The sequence below is a fragment of the Cyanistes caeruleus genome, chromosome 19 (genome assembly GCF_971803275.1).
Source record: "Cyanistes caeruleus chromosome 19, bCyaCae1.hap1.1, whole genome shotgun sequence".
NCBI classification, from domain to species: domain Eukaryota; kingdom Metazoa; phylum Chordata; class Aves; order Passeriformes; family Paridae; genus Cyanistes; species Cyanistes caeruleus.
In genome coordinates, this window is record NC_141719.1 from 5,482,954 (window position 1) to 5,495,292 (window position 12,339).

At 49.5% G+C, this 12,339-nt stretch overlaps 1 protein-coding gene across 1 annotated transcript; it reads right to left on the reverse strand.

Annotated features, from left to right (window-relative positions):
- Positions 1-91: 91 nt before the first annotated feature.
- OTOP3 (otopetrin 3) lies at positions 92-5,980 on the reverse strand. Its single transcript, XM_023938645.2, has 6 exons — positions 5,509-5,980; positions 4,296-4,432; positions 3,494-3,552; positions 2,818-2,936; positions 1,366-2,297; positions 92-637 (listed from the first exon to the last, which is right to left on the reverse strand). The coding sequence occupies exons 1-6, from the start codon at positions 5,891-5,893 to the stop codon at positions 467-469; spliced, it is 1,803 nt and encodes a 600-aa protein (XP_023794413.2). The 5' UTR covers positions 5,894-5,980; the 3' UTR covers positions 92-466.
- Positions 5,981-12,339: the final 6,359 nt, after the last annotated feature.

A 12,339-nucleotide genomic window follows, 5' to 3' on the forward strand; every position in this document is an offset into this window, starting at 1 on the left:
AGATCCCCCACAGTGCTTCCCTAGTGATTCCTACTTGAGGCTCTGGGAGTGCCTGTAGAAAGAAACAGCGTTTATTCTCAGTAAGGCAAGGTCATGTTACAGCTTTTATTTTTTGATTGCTTTTGATTTTCTGAATTGGTGCAGGCCAGTCTTCATTTTTTCTGCCCTTGCATTCTTTTATCTGGAAGATCTCAATAAGAGTTGGTAAAGTTCCACTTGCTGCCAAACAGACTGGTGACTGCATGTATGATTCCTGAGAGCAGTGAGAGTTTGTTTATGGGCTTTGAGTCTATTCTCTATGGTAGAAAAGGATAATATCAAAGAACCTCTTCTGAAATTCATTGTGATGTTGTACAAGAAGTCCAAGTAGAAGCTGGAGGGAGAAAAATCTTGGAAGCTTACACATGGATATCTGCTGCTTACTGCATCTTTGTTCAGCGTCACTGATTCTCCCCAGCCCCTTGGCTTAGGCTGTTACATAGACCTCCAGGAGCCCCCCGACCGAGTGCATGCGGTAAAACACACCCAAGGGGAGTCCGAAGTTCACGATCACAAACCAGGTGGAGTAGCCATAAAATGACCTTTCCATTCCATTCTCGAAGACAGGGTGAGCCCCAAATGTGGGCATGACCCACAGCTGGAGAGATGTGAGGAAAAGAAACACAAGTTAGAGGATGACAAACTGTCCTCTACTTACACCCTAATCTCAGCACTGGTTCAAGTGGTTGTAGGAATATTTCAGGAGTATCACAGTAGTCTCCTTGCCAGTAAGGAGAAGGAAAACCCATAGTTAGGCTGTTGACTCCTTGCTGTAACTAAAATCCTGTTGAATCCCTGGAAACCTAATGACAGCCCCTTTCTGCCCCAGCCTGCTTCATCTTTCTACAGGGTTTCGCTGTTTCCCTGGGCAATGTGTTTTCACTGGATTAAGGCTGCAGCGTTGATTCAAGATCCCAAACCACAGTGTACTTTACTGGGTGAGTTTCAAGCCTGGAGACTCATGTTTACAGAGACTTAATGCTGGTGCTCCACATTTTCTTTCGTGTTTCTCATGAAACACCCTTAATGAGCCTAATGAAGTTTTTCCTAGGGGGTAAAATCTTGGCAAGTAAGGATTTATTAGCTGTTTCCTCCCTGCACCCATGAAACCCAGTAATACTTGACTCTAAGGGTAAAAGAGAGACTTTGTAATTATGAGGGTGGGGTATTAACAGCAAAACCGGTCTTGACTTGCCTCACCACTAGGTTGAAATTTAGTGGGGAAAGGTTTTTTTGTCTGGAATACAAGAGAAAGAGATCATGTCTGTGTCACAGGTTACCATGGCTCAGCCAGAGCTGGGATGGAGCAGAGAGCACAGTACTTACTATGATGTTGCACAAAATCAAGAAGAACGAGATCTCCCTCAAGACTCTTCTCTTCCAGCTCAGGTGAGAATAGGTATGGATGTAGGACAAGGAAGCTTTCCGGATCTCCTGTCCCAGCTCCAGCACGCTCACTCGTCTTTGGCTGTGGGCTTCATGATTCTGCTCTTCTTTAGTGTCTTCCTCCTTGCCAGGAGGTGGCTGGCTGTACTCCTGTTTGCTGCTCAGCGTGGTGTCCTCTTCCCCAGGCAGCTCTGCACCCACCGTGTGCTGCCCAGTGTGTCTGACACGTTTGGCCTCAGTTTCTGCTACAACGCGCCGCCGGTGGAGCCCATCGATGACAAAAACATTTTGGGTGATGTTCTGAAAGATGAGGAGGACAGAGTAGGACAAGTTGAGGCTGTTCAGCAGGTCCCTGGGGTCAGTGGCCACCAGGGCCACAATGGAGAAGTAAGACATGCCGATTTGGCCAAGGGCTGCCCCCATCAGCAGGACCACGTCCAGGCTGCGGGTTGGGTTCTTCAGCGTGTCCAGCTCCTTTTTTTCCAAGGCATGGATGATTGTCCCGATCACGGCACCAACACTCATCAGGGGCAGGAGCACAATATAGTAAGAATAGTAGATCACAAAGACCTGGTGGCTGGGGACCAAGCTGGTGGCCTGGATCTGGTACATCATGAAGACACAGGCCCCTATGATTATAGCACTGGTGCCCAGCAGTGGCCCAAAGACCACCCCCTGGAGCTTGAATTTGGGCTTGGTGTGCGGGACGTGGTGGTGGCTGATGTGTCTCCCCACGTTCTTCCACATGACATAGAGCACGGAGCAGCAGATCAGGCAGTACTCGGTGTTGAAGGGGTAGAGCAGGATGTAGCCCTTCTGGAAGACTTTGCAGATGGTCGTGTTTGGGCATGTGCACGAGGTAGTCTCGTTGCCTGGAGCATGAGAAGAGGAAGGTGACAATTAAGAGGGAGATGGCCTGGATGTCATGGCTGTCTTTGGGAGTTTCTTGTGTGCAGGCACAATATGTGTGTCTGTGCCTCAGAAGCAGGGATCAGCAGGAAGTTAAATGGCTACTACTCAGTCATAAAGGATGTGAGGTTTCAGAATAACAAAGTTTAGCTAATGTCTTTTCCCACCCACAATCACCACCACAGGTGCTGGATGAGAGACTCCTTTTCCTTCACAACAAAGCCTTCTCTATTTCTACCCCTGGAATATTAGATTCCCCTTTATTCCTCTGTATCCTCAGAAAGAAGACCACAGCAGTCACATGAGCCTCTTCTACTCTAGCAGTCTTGTGCTTGCAGTTAATAGGAAAAAGCAAGAAAAAAATTCTAATTTATGGTGGGCTTTTCCTTTTCTAGCCCTCAGTTTCAGGGTTCTGTGAAATGTTGTTTCCCTAGAAGTCATCTGTGTCAGCCTAACACCAGTGGGGATGTGAAGGAGCCTTGCCTGCGAATCGCTGCTCCACCTCGCGCAGCTGAGACTCGATCTCCATGTGCAGGGTGTCGTTGGTCACGGCCAGGAGCCAGAGGAGAAGGTTGGTGGCTATGGTCAGCATCAGCCCACACCTGGGAGGAGACACAGGACTTGTACAATGTTTGGAGATGGTCCATGGCCAGTGTGTCCTTCCCCTCTTGCTGGTACTGGTTTGAACACACATGGGGTGTTCAGGCCCGATCTGCCTGAGGCCTGTAGGGTGTGGCTTTGCACAAACACAGCTGAGCACATTCTCACTTGCCATTTCCAAAGGAGCAGGGCAGGCAATGCCTGGTGAAGCTGGCCTAAGCTGAGACACCTCCCAGTGATAGGAATGGGGAGACCACCCTCTCCCATCCTCCCTCCTGTGAGCTGGTCCCTGAGACAGGCAGCAGGAAGATTTTTGGCAGGAAGGAACAAGCTTTGCAGAGCTCCAAGGCACAAAGGAAAACTGAAGGGAGCTGGTGAGCTCAGGTCAGGGGAGGGGGGATGAGTCTGAACAAGGCATAGTTTGGTTGTTGTGTGACCCAGAATATAGGGCCTGTGTAGGATCAAACACAGTTCTAGCAGGAATCATAGTGGATATCACAGGCAGAAAGGAAAAATTTCTTCAGAGCACTAGAAGACATTTTTTATCCTCATTTTTTACCTGGTGAAGTTGTGCTGGACTTGAATGCAGTCCTTAGAGTGATGCCACAGAAAGTAAGCCTGCAAGTTGAGAACAGTAACAGTGTGAGCAGGGCAAAGTTGGCAGCTGGCTGCACACATGGTGGAAAGGGACAGGTAGACAAGAAGATACAGGTCCAAGCAGGAGCAAACCTGCCTCTGTGCAAGGGTGCAGGGACATGTGTGCACCTGCACCCCAGGGCTGAGGCAGGTGCTGGCATCCTTGGGTAAGGGCAACATTTATGTGTGACTGCATTGAATGCCCATCCTGAAGCTCCGTGTTCCTCTGTCCTGTATTTGCTGCTGAGGTGGGAATTAGTTTGCTTTTCAAATATGGCTTTGGGTCCGTAAAAAAGAGGGCTGGTGTTGAATAGCAAGGTGAAAATGGTGCAAGATATCTTTGTGTGCAAAGGATTTTGTTGGGTGGATGGATTGGTAAATACAAAGAAGGGCTGAGGCTCAGACTGGTGCAAAGACATCTCTGGCAAAACCTGAAATTTCCTCTCTTCTCTCCTTACTTTACTTCAATGCAAATTCCTCTGGACCTGGTATGTCAGGTATTTCTAGGGTAATTTTTGAATCTTTCTTCCCTGTCTCTCAATGTGACACACAGGGAGTGCAGGTAGCGTTTGAAGTGATGTGTGATGCTTTAATGCTTTCAATGCTCAGGAGAATGCCCCATGTTCATTCACTTTCCCATGTCTCCCAGCTTCCCCCCAACCCAGCGGCTCCCAGGAATGGGATAGAGAGAATAAACAAGCTTCCAGAAGGGTGATGTGCAGTACCTGAGTGCAAATAAAAAGGATTCCAATGCTGGGGAACAAGATTTCCACCCTGGATTTGCAGTGGATGAGGATTGTGCTGTAGCCAATCTGAAACACATTCAGGAGGATGCTGCAACTGCCAAACAGCAGCACTGACCCTGGACAAACAGCAAAGGACCAGTAAATAAACGCAGACATGTCTGTGGAGCATCTGAGCTTGGCTGGGGACAGGAGGCCTTGTGCTTCTTGGATTTGTGTGGAGCTGGCAATCTTTCTCCTGGAATTCTTGTGATTTTAGGAGAAGAGGAAATAGGAGAGCCTTATTCTTGAACCTGATTGTGTGCTTTGACTGGTTAAAGGTGTTGGGAAAATGCAGGGTATTTTCTTGTCCTTGGATACAAGGTGGGGATGGGGGTTTTGAGCTTCCCTGTACAATCTGGAATGACAGGGGTAAGTTAATTATGGGTGATGCTTTCTGCCTTGTGGGGGAAACCTGAGATGACCACAGGTCCATCTGCAGTAGCCCCATCTGCAGGAGTTGGGACCCTTTGATTGTTTCTCCCTTTTGTCTTGAACATGTCTCTGCAGCTTTTGGTACTCAAGTACCTTACAGCTTCCTTGAATTTATTGTCTATACTTAGTTAACAAGACAGTGCCTAATTAAAAACTCCATGACAGACCAGAGGTAGGGCTTCTGGGAAAAGGGTTGTTTCTTAAGGTGGGGCAAATACAGAAGGGGAAAATCTCCCAGGAAAGCCTGGGTGTCAGTGGGATGTGACTCAATGGATAAGAATCCTTCCCTGGCAACAAGGCTGTGGTGATGTTAAGTGAGGATGATGCTGACATAGGGCCACTGGTGCTCTTGGAGGATAAACACAGTGATTCTCCTCTCACTTTTCAAAGTGCTCCTGCCTAAAATCATTCCTATGGCTTTCCCACGATGCTCAGTTGCCATCCTGGAAAGGGGTTATGCCTGGATTGCTCTTTCTGAAGGGATCTGAGAGCAAAGTTTGACTGGAGGCTGAAGGGAAGCCAAATTTCAGGCTTTCCTGGCTGTTCTGGTTCCACTCCATGGCACCCACCATGCCCATCAGCCTGACACAAACTGGGAGATTCCCAATGCCCTAACTGCATATCCTATGGCTTCTAGCTCTTCTAGTAACAGGGCACGAGTTGCTTTGCCTTCTAAGTCTTTGGAAGAAGGCATGAGAGAAGAAGTAAAAGCAGAACTTACCCCTAATCCAGATGGCTCCGGCGTGGGAGTCCCGGTAGAGCACCGCGTGTGGCTGCCGGCTGGTGCCCAGCAGGTAGTAAATAATCCAGAACAGGCACAGGACCTTGAGGATGGAGAGCAGGATCCAGACGTCTGCCAGAGTGATGGCCACCTTGTTGAAGATCATGCTGCTGATGAAGGCACTGCCCAGAAACACCACATTCATGGCCAGCAGCCCTGAGAAGAGTTGCCCAGCCTTCTGAGCTTGCCGGTCCCTCTGCTGCACCGAAGAGCAGTGACGGTACAGCCAGAACTTCTCATAATGGATCTTGGAGGTGTCTGTTGGGGCTGATGCTGACCTGCTCTTGCAGTGATGGCAAGGCCTGGAGACTTTCTTGTCAGACATGGCTCATTTGCCTAGGGGTCACTTGTTGCATTGATAAAAGGGGAGGCTTAAAGGGAAGATGTGCTGAGATGGGAGCTTGTGTGCTGTGCTGTGAAGGCCACTTGTGTGGTGATGTCCCTTCCTTGCTTTGCAGCTTCTCCTTCCTTCTCCAGAAGCTGAATGGAGGGGAAAAGGAGATTGGTTTTTAGCCCAGGTTAGGCATTAAAAATTTCCCAGTGGACAGTCATTGCAGGGCAGCGGGGAAAGGCCCTTCTGCCAAAACCTGTCCAGATACACCAGCATTAAAGTGGGTGTTTGATGTCTCTGCCCTGCCCCACCAGTACTAGGAGCTGCTGGGACCAGAGGTGCTCAAACCATTCCCACCCTCACCTTTCACAGCTTCTCCAGCCCTGAGTTCAGGTTTTCTTCTTTCCCTTTGCTGCCGTAAGGATTAGGTGTAAATGAAGAGCAAGCTCAGACCTGCTCTGAAATTCAGAGCTGTTTGATTTTCAGTTGATGAGTCTGACCTCTTCCTTTTGTTTTTGGGCTCTGAGAGTTACAGGCTCCTTGAATGGTCACACAAATTGTCGCAGAATTGGAGAGAATAAACAAAGGATCTGTAAAGTTTGGAATAAGCTGCTGGGAGATCCAAACTCACACCCAGATGGGCTGAGACTGGCAAACAATTAATATTAATAAATTAATTATAAGAATTAATTAGTACTTGTTTTTTCTTTCTTTTTCCTCTTGTAGCACAAGGCTGTGAGGACTCTGACACAGAGGAGCTGGAGGGACTGGCCCAGGTAGAGTCTGGGAGCTTTTCCATCCACTTTTTGGTAAAATTTAGGTAGGACTGTATTGCTCTTGAGAGGGAAATCTTGCTCACATAAAGCAATCAGGCAAGGTCAGCCTCTCTACAGATTTGGTACATGGAAAGGTGCTTTCATTCCAGGGTGTGGCTCTGGTTGTAGTGAAGAGTGGCTGGAGTGAAATAAAAAGCTCCCTGAGATGTGTTTGAGAGTCGGGGGAACCTTAAGCATTCTGTGATAGGTAGTCTTGGGGAGAAATTGAGGAGGGATTGAAATTTAGTGATTCCCTTTTCTTTTGTGTGTGCACAGAGGTGCTCTCTCTGCCCTTGCCCCTGTGACTCTGAGGTGAGCTGATCCCCTGGGTTTTTGTGGCTGGCAGAAGGGATTCAGCGTTTCTCTCTAAGTGAGTTTAGAGGGTCTATTAGGACAGGATGGACCTCTCCATGGAAGGAGAAGATTAATTTGTGTGCCCCAGGATGAACCCCCAAGCCTTGAATTCCTTGGCACTTCTCTTGGTGGAGATTGATCCTAAAATCTTCCCCATTTTTCTCCAAAATTCTCCTAACTTGGTAGCAGAGGGGCGAACTCCCTCCTTTCTTCTAGGGCTGTAGCTTCTCTGCTCCAAAGGGAGCTTAGAGGCCATAAAATCAGCAGGAAGCCGGTTCAGGCTGCACCAGGAGGTACCCAAGTGCCCAGAGGGCTCACAGAGGGACCCTTGACCCCGTAGCTGTGCTGTGGGGAGCGGCCAAACGCAACCCTTACCTGCCTGCAGCCTCCTGCTGCCCGAGGAGCCGGCACAGCCTTGGACGCAGCCGATCTCAAACCAGCGGCTGGAATGCCACCAGGACACATGGGAGACTCTGACAGCCCAAGGTGCAGACAGGAGCCGTCAGGGCTGCTCCTCACTAAATGCAGCCTCTGCTCACAGCCCATTGATTTATTTTCTTTCCACCTTATTTACTTTGTGTCTATTATTGTCATTACATTAATTACCCAGTGGGAAGCTCTCAGATCTGCCACAGGCAGCCAATGGGGAGCAGCTCCTTTATGCACCTGCTGGGTTGCCTCACACCAACGGGCTCGGTGCAGGATGTGCCAACTGGTAAAACCACAAACGGTGGTGACTAATTTGTGCCATGGCTCAGGCAGGTGTAGAGCTAATCTCCTGGCTTAAGCTTGTGCTGGGAGTGCTTACCCACACTGCCTTGGCCAAAATCCACTTAAGTTCCACATTCCCTTGTTTTTAGGTAGATCCTAAAATTTTTTTTCTCACGTGTACCATTTCTTTTTGCTTTTATCTAGGGCACAAATCTTACCCCAAAGGTAAAGCTTGCAGTCCACCCCTGCACTGGTGCACAGATAACACCAGTTTGATGCTCTTTTGGCACAAAGGTGCTGCTTTTGAAGATGATAACTACAACCTACTAATGCTGACTTCAAAGTGAGACCCACATGTGCCAGCCCCACAGTCTTGGCCATGTGTGGGCAGGGATGCTTTAGGTCCAAGCCGTGCTGTTCTTGATCCGTCTCCTTTTGCAGGGCAAACTGATTCTGGCTTGGGACTCTGTGGTGAGCTGATGCCCCAGGTTTTGTGGCTGGCAGGAGGGATTCACCATTTCTGAATTTTGGTGAGTTTAGAGGGTCCATCAGGAGAGGATGGACCTTGCCTTGGAAGGAGAGGACTTATGTGTGTCCCAGGATGAACCCCCAAGCCCTGAGGTCCTTACAGCTGGCAAACACATGAGCTGGGAGTTTAGAGCCATGACATAGTTCCCAAGCAGCTGATTAGGGGCAGGAGTGGGTGGGGGAGCACAGGTTATCGTGTGTGGGGATGTGACGAAAGGGATGGAAAACAAGACTGAAAGGGGCCCATTTCTGCTGGGTGAGAACACCCGGTGTGTGCTGGTGCAGCCATTGTTTGATGTCTGCGAGCAAAAGGGTCATGTTTAATGTCTGACCAACCCCTTCCACTGCTGTGGTGGAGCCCAGGTGCTGCAGTCTGGGCTGGAGTTCATGAATACCCATGGCTAGATTTGTTCTGCCTTCCCCCAAAGCATCAGCATCTCCAGCCTGTCTGGACAACCTTCTTGGATCCCCTTGCTCCTTGCTTTCATGTTTTGAGATCCCCTGAGTGCAGTTGAGCTCTTTCAGGGACCTGGTTCTTTTCCAGACTCTGTTCCAGAGATCAGCAGGGAACTGGGACATCCCAAGAGCCATTTGGTGGTCTCTTTGTTTGTCAAAGCCAACTATTTCTGTGCAAGGCATTAACAAACCTGTTCTTTTTCAGTGCTATGATCCTAAATTGCGGTGGCCACACAGAAGTGGGAAATGGAGGCCGTGAGTCTAAATGTATCCTAAACTTTGGCTGAAATTGGAGGTTTTTTCTTCAAAGATGGATCTGAAATAAAATGCTGGTACCTGCTGTGCTTGAGTAGTTTTGTCAATGGGACTGAGCATCTGTGTTGCAAAGATGAGGCATCCTTCCTAGCCTGACTTGCCCTATCTTGGCTTTGGAGCTGAAATTGAACCTAGAGGAGTTTTATAGCTCTGGGAAACAGATTAATCCTCCTTATTTGGTCCTTAATTTGAAGAAGAACAGCTGTTTTACTGGAATGTATTGACACAAGTTTAATTAAGCAAGCGTGAGAGTGGCAGGAGAGGAGAAGGTGAGTCCAACTCTCTGGATCGATCACAGAAATGACTGCCCTGGAGAAGCTGCCTTTACTCAGAGGTTGGGAGAAAGCTGCTAAACGTTAGGAGCAATGTTTGCCCCTGTGCTATCAGCAGTGTGCTTATTAATGGTGCTATCTGTGCACTTAGCAGTGATAGCAGCCAGGCCAGGCTCAGCAGATCTGTAAACAGGGCCTGGGAGGAAGGAGCTCTGTGCTCAGCCGTGGAGTTTGCCCAAAGGCCACCCGAGGAACGCGGGGCTCCTCACATCTTGCCGGCCAGCCCACGCCCTTCCTTTGGCGCTGATAACCACAGCGGCGACGTCTCCCTGAGGCTGGGAGTCAGAGACTTCTGGGGTGACTGCAAAGAGCAGCTTCATCCAGCATGGTTGAGGGTGAGCTGTGCTGTACTGCCCAGCTCTGTCCCTCCATCCCCTCTGATGGGTTCTGGGGCTATGGCCTGGCTCCACTTGTGTGTCTCTATTTTCCCTGCTGGCTCATGGTACAGGTCTTTCTGACCTCCTGCCAGCACTGAGCTCCTCCTCACTGCTAAGGACCACTGGGAAATGCCTCCTCTGCCACCACCTCCTGACCTGGTTCTCAGCTGGAGTCGATCCTGCTCACAGGCACCTTGTGCTGCAATCCCATCCCTCACAGACAGCCTTGTGACCTTCTCAATCTATCCACTTTCCATCTACTGCACTGACAGATAATAATTAACTTGGATTCCTCCCATCTCGGACACACCTCAGCAAATCACCCAGATAAATGGTGTTTTGTTTTGGTTTTTTTTTTCCCCTAATAAAACAAATCTCGCCTTCAAATAACAGATGATTAAGAAGCAGAGGAGGGGATGCAAAACCCAGGTAGGGGTGGGATGATGCCTCAGGCCTGACCCTGGCGATGGCCTTCCCTGCTCTTTTCTGAGCCAATGATTCCTGATCTCCTGCTCTTCATCTCTTCCTTCTCTTGCTGCTCTCCCTTGCTGGCTCTGGCACCATGTCCCTCAGGCTGGGCTCTGAATTGAGATCTTTTTGACATTCACACAGTCTCAAGTCCTGGGACTGGAGCTCCTGAGCTCAACCAGTGCTGAGCTCTTAATCCTGCCAACCCCTGGGGAGTGATTATTATTTGTGGGATTCATAGTTCCACCAAACCTCGGCAGCACAGCAGGTGCTCAAATTCCTGGGAGGCCAAGGTGGATTTTATACCAAAGTGGGTGAATCTGGAAGCCCCTGGCAGGACCTGGTGTGGCCCAGGGCAGCCCTTTGCTTTTCTGTAGCTCTTCATTTGCAGTGACTGCCATTTAAACTGTCACCATGAGGCACATCTCTGTCTGGTTCCCCATCCCTTAATGGGAATGGAATCTCTGCTCCATAAGGATGCTCTGGCAGGGGCAGTCAGCAAGATGCTGTTGGTGGCCTTAGGGGCCAGCTTTGTTCTCTGCTCTGACAGGCTCTCTGCTCACCCAGCTCTCATGCCTCAGTTTCCCTCCTTCCAGGTGTGGAAGATGGAGCTACCAGCAGTGCTTTTCTGCAGGGATCTGACACAAATGGGGATGTGTTCACAAAGGACCAGGTGTGATCCCTTCCCATAACTTGGGTACTTTGTGTTTGTGATATTCTCCCCTTCCACCAAACCCTCCACCAAGAAGATGCATCCTGCTCTTTAACTGGACTGTGAGGAGCTGAGTCCCAGCTCTGAGGAGAAAGGGGCAGTGATGGAGCAGCCAGCTGCACCACCTGCCAGAGGGGAAACTCAGGGAAAGGCATGGATTAGTGCACTTAGGATGTGGCAGTGCCTGCTCCAGGGGTGTGCCTGGGTTTGGGTGACATGCCTGTGAGACTGAATGTGCCAGAGAGTTGCCCAGGAACATTTGGATGATTCTTCATCAGCCTTGGAGCACATCCCTTTGTACAGTATCTGACCATGAGCTGACACCTTCTAGTATCCTTGAGCACACAAGAGGGTTTACAGTGGAATTTTCTTAGGGATTGGATTTTTAGGCTTCTTTTTTTCTTCTTTTTTTGCATATATGCTCACTTTCCCTCTGGCTATATATATACACATATATATACCCCCCTATATTTATTGTTGGCTGTCCTTCCTTTCGTTCCTTCTCACCTCTGGAATTTCTGCCCATTAGTTGTGGGGAAAGCTGATTGCTGGCATTATTGGGTGTTTAGGAAACACAGGGAGTTTGGCTGAGCCCAGGGGGGAAGGGGGGCAAGAGAGAGGGAGGGCAGGGGCAGCTGAGAGCTGGCTGGTTTTCTTCAGCTTCAGAGCAGGACAGGCTCTCAGAGCTGTTGTGGTTGGGAGAAGGGAATTCACCATCACCCAGAAGGAGCTGCTGCTTCTTCTCCTTCTCCCCTCTTTGTTGGTGGCCTCGCACTCCCTGTCCTGCTGGGACATGTGGCAGTGCCAGGCACCGCCGTGCAGCTGCTGATCCACCTCAGCCACTGGCCCGGGATCTCAGCTCATCCCTGCTGTTCCAGCTGAGTGTTCCTCAGAGCCCTGCAGGAGCACCAGCACTGACTGCCCTCCCGAGGGGTTTGTGAAACAAAGCCTCTCCTCCATCCCTCCCCGTCTCAGCTGAGAAAGCTGTCATGGGGTCCCTGGTTCTGTTTCGTTGCTAATGCTGTAGTTGTTGTTTGTTTGCCTTGTTACACATACTAGTAAAGAACTGTTATTCCTATCCCCAGATCTCTGCCTGAGAGCCCCTTGATTTCAAAATTATAGGAATAGGGAAGGAGGGGGTTTACATTTTTCATTCCAAGGCAGGCTCCTGCCCTTCCTAGCAGACACCTGTCGTCCAAACCAGGACATTTATATACCCCTTTTTTGGTATATAGCTGGGGTTCACTAGCTGTTTTCCAATCTACTGCTTCTCCCAAGATACATGTTTGTGGATGGAGGGCAGCAGAAGAATGCAGCCCTTGGTTGGAAGCCCCTGTCATCCCTGTGCTTGCAGGAGGGATGATACCTAAAG

Coding starts and splice junctions, on each gene's coding strand:
- OTOP3 (XM_023938645.2), bottom strand. CDS start 5,893: ATGTCTGACAAGAAAGTCTCCAGGCCTTGCCATCACTGCAAGAGCAGG. Junction 4,433..5,508: donor CGGAGCCATCTGGATTAGGG/GTAAGTTCTGCT, acceptor CTGTTTGTCCAG/GGTCAGTGCTGCTGTTTGGC. Junction 2,937..3,493: donor GTCCAGCACAACTTCACCAG/GTAAAAAATGAG, acceptor GTCTCCTCCCAG/GTGTGGGCTGATGCTGACCA.